Genomic DNA, 10,395 nt, shown 5'->3' with positions numbered 1-10,395 from the left:
AATGTCTGCATTGTTTAACATACTGTTTGTTTATGAAAAGACTAGATGGCAGCCCGATTCTAAAGAATCGGGAGTCTAGAATCCATATATACTTTATTTATTCAAATGTAAGAATAATACAATTAATAAATAATAGTAAGAAAGAACAAAAATAATAGGCAGTATATGGAGAAAACACCAAACAAAAGTTCAAAATTGGTGTGAAAATGTCACTGAACCACTTCACAACTAAATATATATAGTTTTGGTAAATGGTATTATCATTTTTTTGACGAAATTCGGCAGGAGCTTGAAGAGCAACGTCACTGGGCCCGCCTCCACGCAGTAGAAACTTGCTGTGAGGTAAAAATTCAAAAATCACACCAAAATGGCGGGCGGAGTGTGTCACAGTACGGCACGTTTCTGATTGGTCGCTCGCAGCAGGCGGCAACCAATCAGACACTGGACACTGTTGACGTCACTTATCTCCGGACATTATCTCCGCACATTATCTCCGCACATTAGCTCCGGACATTAGCTCCGGACATTAGCTCCGGACAAAGCCACGGAAGTTGGCACAAATTGCAGGAAGTAGTATTCTAGGCAATTATATATTAAATAGCATATATATATACTACAGTATTGGGTAAAAATGAGTTAATTATATTAGTCTGGCCCTCTGAAACCATCCAAATTTCTCATGCGGCCCCATGGCAAAATTAATTGCCCACCCCTGGTCTACACTGTGCGGATATCATTCCCTGAGGCCCCTGATCACGTGACCTCTGACTCCTCCCCTCCTGTGACCTCATCACAGGTCCTGTGTGCACAGAGCAGCCATATATGTGGAGTGGGCTCTGCAGGTGGAGGTAGGTGCTGGAGATTCTCCATTACTGAGTGCAGGGGACATTAACCCCTTCAGTACTGAGACTCTTCTGGTGTTGTTGTCGCCACTTTATAAGAATCATAACGTTTTTGTTCTGTTTCCTGTAATAGATACATAGGACCCAACTATGGAGGACAGGAAGGGAGGAAATGAATTGTTCTCCTAGTACAGGGCCCCTTTCTTGGCGCCACACAGTGTAGTGCTCATTATGTAGTATGTATGATGCCCCCCATACAGTTTAATATTCCTACAGTGCCGCCATCCACCACACACTCAGTATAATGTTCCTACAGTACTGCTATACCCCCACACAGTGTAATGCCACATTATGTCCCTGTATTGAGTGACCAGATGCAACATACAGACAAACACAGGTAGAAGTAGCCAATATCATTATTTATTTCCTGATAATAGGAATTGTGATCACTATGGCAACAGTATGTAATGCAAAACAGGGTGATTACGAGGTGAAATATTTAATATCATAAATACAATGAATTCTCCGGCTCACTCTCACTGGAATAGCAGCCTCTAACCGTATGCTACTTTAGCTACTGACAAGGGCGATAGTCTTGACACATATAGGTCTCCACACTAGCTCTTCTGTGATCACAGGCCATAGTGGGGGTCTCTGGTTCTTCCCGCTAGGCCACATCCTCCTGACAAAGTCTATTAAGGCTCGCTGTACTGCCTTCAGTTCAACCGGCCCCTGTCCTGACTGTTTTACTATCCCAGACCAACCCCTGTACCGTACATTAGTGCTGAAAGCAGATCACTCGCACCTGCTGCTCTTCACTGCAGGTGTATACTCCAGAATCTCCTCTCTGATCTTCGTTAGTTGACAAACAGCAGACATCTCTCGTACCTGGAGTAGTGAGGGCTAGGACTCGGCTGTTGCCTGGAGTAGTATGGACTCTGGGTCTTGACTGGCGCACGTCTGGTTCTCAGGCCTTGAATGGCGTAGCCTGGATTCTGAGACTCATCTGCTGCCTGGGTTCTGATTCCTGGCATAACACAACCCACTGCCTCAGGTACTTTACCATGGCCTGATGCCTCAGCCTCAGTTTCTTCCCCAAAACACGTCCTGCCTGTTCTTTGCTTGCCGCCAAATTTGCTCTTTTTTTTGTACTTTTATTTCAAGAAACTGCATCGTCAACGTACTATCTAGACTCTTCCTTGCTGAAACTCTCCCTCTTCCCATTGATTCCTCAGGGTCCCGCCTGGATGGCAGATGGCTTCTTGTACAAATGCCGCACATTGCTGAGAATTCCTGCTTCCTATGGCATACCTTTTTAAATCCTTTTATGCAGTATGTGTGATGCCATTCACACAGTATAATGTTCAAACAGTGATGACATCTGACACACAAAAGATATTTATATTTCCATGATACAGCCCCCCACCCCCACACACACAGTACAATGTTCTAGTACCACAAATCCACCACACACAGTATATTCTTCTTACAGTTCCACTATTCACTCCACACAATATTACAACAATGTATTTAGGTTTTATTAGCAGATGTAAAGAAGAAAACTAAATACTGTAAAATAATAAATCTCCTCCTATGTTTCCCTTATTATCTGCAGTAATTGTATTATTACACAGGATTTTTATGATGTTACATCGGCTCATCATCTTCTCATTCAGGTCTCTGCAATATCGGATCCTCTCAGTGAAGATCTTCTATATAAGAGAATTTTCCTGATTTACCCATCAAGGAAGGATATGGACAGAGACAAGATGGCGGAGAGGATATTACACCTCACCCTAGAGATCCTCTTCCGGCTTACTGGAGAGGTGAGAGATTCTGATGACGTCACATTACATCATTCTTATCTATGGGAATAACAGATGGACAGAACTGGAGAGGTGAGGACTCTGGAAATGTCTGTAGTGAGATTTATTAATGTGTCTCTCCATAACCAGGATTACACAGTAGTGAAGAAGATCTCTAGTCATCGCTGTCAGGACCCTGTGTCTGAGGGATGGGGAAGACCCCTGAGCCCAATCATGGGGGCTCCACCTCACCCCCTGATACATGAGGACATTAATGACCAGAAGATCCTAGAACTGACCTACAAGATGATTGAGCTGCTGACTGGAGAGGTGACACTGCTGGGAATGCTGGGACATTATACAGTAACAATATGAAGGGATTGGGGGATGATGGTATCATTGTATGTGTCAGGTTCCTATAAGATGTCAGGATGTCGCTATCTATTTCTCCATGGAGGAGTGGGAGTATTTAGAAGGACACAAAGATCTGTACAAGGATGTCATGATAGAGGTTCCCCAGCCCCTCACATCACCAGGTAATAGATAGGACTAAATACACACGGCCTATAATTATCTGTATGTAAATAATGAATACAGTCCCTGTATGTGTTTCCTCCAGATCTATCCAGTAAGAGGACAACACCAGAGAGATGTCCTCATCCTCTTCTTCTACAGGACTGTAAACAAGTAGAGCCCAATGTTCCTCAGGATCATCAGGTAGATGGAGAGAAGGTGTCATGAGATCTCCCCTATGATGTGTAGACGGCTGTGAAGGTCTTGTGCTCAGTCTTGTTTTATCCACCAGTATTATGTCTTTTATACTTAGAATCATATTTTCAGTTATATTCCATTGCTACTTGAGTTTCCATGTGTAAATTAGAATAAGGATGATCCCTCTACACTATGACATGCCTTCAAATATTTGTAGGCAGTTATTAAGTCTCCTCTTAGCCTTCTTTTTTCCAAGATAAACATTCCCAGATCCTTTAACCTTTCCTCGTAGAACATACTTTGCCGTCTGCTCACCATTCTGGTAGCTCTACTATGAACTTACTCCTGCTCTTCATTTTTTTTTTCAAATGTGGTGCCCAGATCTTTACACAGTATTCCAGAAGAGATCTGACCAAGGACCAGTAGACGAGAATAATTGCTTAACGTGATCTAGACTCTATGCTTCTCTTAACACATCCCAGAACTTGTGTAATGAGAACGGTGGAGATGGCAGGATTAGAGCTGATCATAGATGTGACTGTTCCATCTGTCTGTGACTTTTACAATATTTGTTTCAGGGTGTAGATCTGACCCATATTAATACTACAGAGACATATGTGATGGGTGATGAGCGGTGTAAAGAGGAGATTCCCACATATGACTACCCAGGTGAGTAGTAACCACTAAATGCAGAGAAGTCACAGATTCTTCTCAGTCACCAGCTGTGGCTGCTTTATTGGTCATGTAGTCCGTCCGTATCACAATCGTGCGATCTCCAGTTTTCTTCTACACCTCAACATTCTCCTCCACCAAATCCTGTTGAAATGACTTTGGGCATTGAATGCCCTTTTCTATAGAATGTATAGCCTGGAGGATCCACCTACCCCCTGGGATTAGAAGACGATAATTGTTACCTGCCCAGATCTGTAAACTACAAAGCCAAATGACAGTGTACTTAGAATGTGCTGACAAGTTAGAAAATCACTGGAAGAAAACTATTATGATGGGCCTGTAAGAGAAAGCGGAGGGTAATGATGCTGTTGGCTTCCTAGATCCCTGATATCTTATTGGACAAATCTACCTTCTCTCCCTTCTGTGCTGCTGAATGTGATCATATGGTCCCTACAAGACCAGGTCCAGTCTTTCTGGCCGAACTTCACTTTTATGATCGACAACATTAAATGTGCAGTGAGGCCAAGTGAGAATTTCTGTACAATAACAACAAAGTTTCCCTTTATCCTGACTTTTCAGTTTCTTTTAAAACTGACTATTTTTAACCCCTAAACCCCTGGAGATATTTTCATTTTTGCGTTTTAATTTTTCACTCCCCTTCTTCCCAGAGGCATAACTTTTATTATTTAGTCAATATGGCCATGTGAGGACAAATTTTTTGCGGGACAAGTTGTACTTTTTAATGACTCCATTGGTTTTACCATGTTATGTACTAGAAAACAGGAAAAAAAATCCAAGTGCTGTGAAAAAGCAAACAAAAGTGCAATCCCACAATTGTTTTTTGATTGGCTTTTTTACTGGGTTCACTAAATGGTAAAACTGACCTGCCATTATAATTTTCCATGTCATTGCGAGTTCATAGACACCAAACATGTCTAGGTTCTTTTTATCTAAGAGGTTAAAAAAATTCCAAACTTTGTTAAAAAAAAATAAAAAATGCGCCATTTTCTGATACCCGTATCGAATCTATTTTTCGTGATCTGGGGTTGGGTGAGGGCTTATTTTTTGTGTGGCGAGCAGACATTTTTATTAATACCATTTGGTGCAGATACGATCTTTTGATCCCGACAAAAAAAACGTAATTCTGGCGTTTTGATTTATTTTATCGCTACGCCGTTTAGCGATCAGGTTAATTCTTTTTATTATTGATAGATCGGGCTTTTCTGAACATGGCGATACCAAAATGTATGCGTATGTTTGATTTTTTTTATTGTTTTATTTTAAATGGGGCAAAACTTTGACATATATATATATATATATATTTTTTTTTTTTTAAAGTTTTTTTTTTACTTTTGGCATGCTTCAATAGTCTCCATTGGAGACTAAAAGCTGCTATAGCCTGATCGGCTGTGTAAGTAATAGATTTACTGACTTGCTATGAGTAACGACCACAAGGCGGCGCTCATAGCAATCTGGGACTGACAACTATAGAGGTTTCCAGGAGACCTCTGGTTGTCATGCCAACCCACCGGTGACCGCAATCTTGTGACGTGGGTCTCCGGTGGGCGGATTCCTGCGCGATTGCTGGAAGCACTTGTTAAATGCCACTGTCAGCAGCTTTTAACTGGTTAATAGCAATGCTTTGGATCGCGATTCCAACCGTGGCTGTTCCGGGCACATGTCAGCTGTTCAAAACAGTTGACATGTCCCAGAAAAGATGTGGGCCTGATCTTCGGAAAGTGGAAAAACAGGATTGTGATAAACTACATAAAACACACTACACCTGTGCCATGATATATCTCTAAGCTGTGCGTGGCTGATGGCTGTAAAATACATTTATTCACGCCCGCAGGAGATGTATTGGCATGGCTCGAGCCCTGGTTTCATGGAATCAGCCAACATCATAAATTCCATTATGTTTTTGAGCCTAAGGAATTGAGATTACTGCACAATCTCTTCCGCTATGGGGAGCAATAAATAGTTTTAGAACTCAGTAGCTCCAATGGTCCACCATAAAAAAGTGCAACTCCGGTTTAGTGATGGAGCTTTCCCCCCAAACATACTGTATGTTGTTGTTGGGAATATAAAATTTTTTTATTCTATGTCTTTTTTTTACAGGTACATTTTGTATGGTAGTTTTATGATGGTGGGATCGGCCTGCCTCACTTACAGTATAGACTAAAAGTTTGGACACACCTTCTCATTTAAAGATTTTTCTGTATTTTCATGACTATGAAAATTGTAAATTCACACTGAAGGCATCAAAACTATGAAATTACACATGTGGAAGTATATACTTAACAAAAAAGTGTGAAACAACTGAAAATATGTCTTATATTCTAGGTTCTTCAAAGTAGCCACCTTTTGCTTTGATGACTGCTTTGCACACTCTTGGCATTCCCAGAGGGGAAAAAGGCCGTATCTGGCAGCTTCTGGCAATATGCTTCAAGCTTTAGTAGTGTTTGTTGCTTTCCAATTGGCTTAAGCAGGTAGCAGATTGCTCCATACTGCCAGACTGGATAGTACTACTGCCTTGAGGCACCCTAATCTTAGTGGCTGGACAGGGACAGCACCACCCAGGGCTTCTGGTTTCGGCCTCTCCTCCATTACCAGCAATGCCTGCACAATAAATTAGACTCTGCCTGGTGATGGAAGCAAACATCGCAGGATAAGATTCCAGTGGAGATGGGACACATGCAGATGTCCTAATATAACAAAATTACAAAAAACTAAAGCAGTAGAAATCCCCATAAAGTGATTCCATTTTGGAAATTATAACCCTCAGTAAATTATTCTACGGGAGTAGTGACTATTTTGACTCCACAGCCACTTTACGGAAATTAGCTCGCACTGGATGTTGCAACATGAAAATTGCACATTTGCTATTTTATTATCCAACACATAGTGCCCAGATTGTGCTTCTGGAGACACACACACGCAGTAACTTAAGTGGGTTCGTCTCACTATAGTAATGCCAAATACTGTATATGGATGCTAAATGTGGTTTTGACACACTGCAAGGCTCAGAAGCGAGTAGAAATTTGACTTTGGGAGAGCGGATATTGCTTGATAGGTTTATGGAAGACATGTTGCTTTTTAAGAGCTTTTGAGCCACTAATAATGTGGAAACCTTTGTTTTTCCACTAACAGATGATGAACTTTAGTGGTGTCTTGTATTTCATGAGATGAGTAGAAGTTTTATTGGTGTAATTTTTGCCTACATAACATTGTTTGGTGGCTTTTTATTCCATATTTGGGAGGCAGAATGAACAATCCATTGAACACCACGATCCATTGGTTCATGCTGTGAGGCTTTCGATTAGACTGTGAACTGTCATTGTCTTGGTGAATAATTCAATATTTTTACATAACTTGTAATTTTTACTGACAGGTTAAGTAGAAATGTTCAAAAGTATAAAATTTGAGGTTATTTTATTCAAAATTAATAATTTGTTTTATTTTTAGCAGATGACTGTACCAGGAGATCAGAGGGACAGCTGACATCATCAATGTTTAAATCAGATGATCTTGAGATCACACAGGATACAATTGAAGTGAACGCCATTACTTCAGATATACAATCATCTCTTCACAGCAATGATCTGTTATCTGATCGTTTGAAACAGGTTCTGTCTTCTGGTTCATTACCAACTACTGAGGAAGATCAAAGTAATAATATAAGCATTAAAAAACTAATTGATTCTAAAGGAAAGAAGCCATTTTCATGTTCAGAATATGGAAATCGTTTTCTCGAAAAGACTTTTCTTAAACATGAAAAAATTCACACTGCAGAGAATAGATTTTCATGTTCAGAATGCGGGAAATGTTTTAACCAGAAATCAAATTTGGTTAAGCACCATAGAACTCACACAGGGGAGAAACCTTTTTCCTGTTCAGAATGTGGGAAATATTTTAGCCAGAAATCAAATTTGGTTAGGCACCAAAGAACTCACAAAGGGGAGAAACCTTTTTCCTGTTCAGAATGTGGGAAATGTTTTAAACGGAAATCAGATTTGGTTAATCACCATAGAACTCATGCAGAGTGGAAACCTTTTTCCTGTTCAGAATGTGGGAAATGTTTTAACCAGAAATTTGTCTTGGTTAAGCACCAAAGAACTCACACAGGGGAGAAACCTTTTTCCTGTTCAGAATGTAGGAAATGTTTTAGCCAGAAATTAGATTTGGTTAATCACCAAAGAACTCACACAGGGGAGAAGCCTTTTTGTTGTTCAGAATGTGGGAAATGTTTTACAGATAAAGCATATTTGGTTAAGCACAAGAGAATTCACACAGGAGAGAAGCCTTATTCATGTTCAGAATGTGGAAAATGTTTTAACCAGAAATCATATTTGGTTAATCACCATAGAACTCATACAGGGGAGAAGCCTTTTTGCTGTTCAGAATGTGGGAACTGTTTTAAACAGAAAAGAGATTTGGTTAGACACCAGAGAATTCACACAGGGGAGAGGCCTTTTTCCTGTTCAGAATGTGGAAAATGTTTTACACAGAAATCAACTCTTAATAAACATAAATCATCTCTTCATAGTCACCAAAGAAGTTGCACAGGGGAGAAACCTTTTTCATTTTCTTAATGTGGGAAATGTTTTACACAGAAATCAACTCTTAATAAACATCAGGGAAGTCACACGGGAGAAGCTTTTTCATGTTCAGAATGTGGGAAATATTTTAACTGAAAATTGTGTCTTCTTAAACGGGTTGACCACTACAAGGACATCGACTTGTCATTCCTTATGTTTGGCCATGTTAAAATAAAAACACTCATTGTACAACAATGATCAGTACCAAATATGTTGAACAGCCATGTCAGACTCAGCTGCCACCTTGGAAAAACTTTCGCTAACTAACTTTGCAGCTAATGAGATGCCTTTATGGGAGCTCTATCCAGAATGGAGACATAAAATGACATCAGAGCCATTAGCAGGTATGGTTAGCATACACAAACGTTAATAGGAATAGCTGCTGGGCATTGTGAGAGTGAATAAGTGGTGTCTTATAGTAGTAAGTAGTAGGGTTGAGCGAAACGGATCGGACATTTTCAAAAGTCGTCGGGTTTCGTGAAACCCGACCCGATCCTAGTGTGGGATCGGCCATGAGGTCGGCGATCTTCGCGCCAAAGTCGCGTTTCGTATGACGCTTTCAGCGCCGTTTGTCATCCAATGAAGGAGGACGCAGAGTGTGGGCAGCGTGATGACATAGGTCTTGGTCCCCACCATCTTAGAGAAGGGCATTACAGTGATTGGCTTGCTTTCTGCGGCATCACAGGGGCTATAAAGGGGCGTGCACCCCAACCGCCATCTTACTTCTGCTAATCTTAGCTTAGGGAGAGGTTGCTGTAGCTTCATCAGAAGAAGGGATATAGTTAGGGAGGGAAGATTAACCCCAAAACTGCTTGTGCTGTAGCGATTTCCACTATCCAACACCACCTTTTCTTTGCAGGGACAGTGGAGGTTTTTTTTGTGTGCATTAGCTATGTAGCTTATTAGGCTGCCCTATAAGGCTCCCTGATAGCTGCGTTGCTGTTTGTACGCCGCTGTGCAAACCAACTGCTTTTTTAAAAGCAAAAATCCTGTTGCTCCTTTCTGCACAGTTCTCTTGTTTCTTTGTTCACACTTTTGTGTGCAGCAGTCCTTTTTATTGCTGCCATACTTGTCCTGAGCTCATTGTAGGGAGATTGAAATTATACTACAGCCATTGTATGTTTGATATATCTTCCAGCCACGTTCTGCCACTTACATTGTGTAGTATAATACACTACGCCTGAGTTTTGTTGCAGTCTCCCCCAAATAAAAGGGAGATTTAATTTGGCACTAAGTGGATCTACGTCACAGTTCTGTTAGTTTGTCGTACATCTTCCAGCCACGTTCTGCCACTTACATTGTGTAGTGTGATACACTACGCCTGAGTTTTGTTGCAGTCTCCCCCTCCCCCCCAAAAAAGGGAGAGTAAAATTCTCCACAAGTTTATATACACCTTCTACCTTGTTTCACAGTACCTTATAACGGTTGTTATTTTGGTTAGATTTTTCCAAAAATGAGGAAGTCTGGTGGAAGAGGCCATGGGCGGTGGTTACTAGCTGGTACTGATGGTGGTGGTGGAGCATCTGGTGGTAGTGGGAAAAGCAAAATAGCACCAAAGGCTCGAGGTGTTGAGCCACGTCATCGTCTGGCTACACAAGGCCTCTATAGCACCTTACACGGTGACACAGAGGAAGGTGCACATGAAATTGAAGAGGAGGTGATAGATGACCCAGTTGTTGACCCAGATTGGCAGCCATTGGGGGAAGAGGGTGCCGCTGCCAATAGCTCCGAAGCGGAGGATGATGATCCGCAGCAGCCATCTACATC

At 41.2% G+C, this 10,395-nt stretch overlaps 1 protein-coding gene across 2 annotated transcripts; it reads left to right on the top strand.

The window, feature by feature from the left end:
• The first annotated feature begins 776 nt into the window (after positions 1-776).
• On the top strand, positions 777-8,818 carry LOC138663548 (gastrula zinc finger protein XlCGF26.1-like). 2 transcript variants are annotated; one of them, XM_069749790.1, is made up of 7 exons: positions 777-848; positions 2,519-2,668; positions 2,798-2,977; positions 3,060-3,183; positions 3,267-3,364; positions 3,937-4,027; positions 7,499-8,818. In XM_069749790.1, exons 2-7 carry the CDS (start codon positions 2,597-2,599, stop codon positions 8,620-8,622), a joined length of 1,689 nt encoding a protein of 562 aa, XP_069605891.1. In that variant the 5' UTR covers positions 777-848; positions 2,519-2,596; the 3' UTR covers positions 8,623-8,818. The 2 variants fall into 2 exon arrangements, with proteins under 2 accessions (XP_069605891.1, XP_069605890.1); XM_069749789.1 differs by having other exon boundaries at positions 7,496-8,818.
• Positions 8,819-10,395: the final 1,577 nt, after the last annotated feature.

Source organism: Ranitomeya imitator, chromosome 2 (assembly GCF_032444005.1).
Source record: "Ranitomeya imitator isolate aRanImi1 chromosome 2, aRanImi1.pri, whole genome shotgun sequence".
NCBI lineage: Eukaryota > Metazoa > Chordata > Amphibia > Anura > Dendrobatidae > Ranitomeya > Ranitomeya imitator.
Note: the sequence above shows the minus strand (reverse complement) of the source record. Positions and strands in the feature narration are given on the sequence as shown.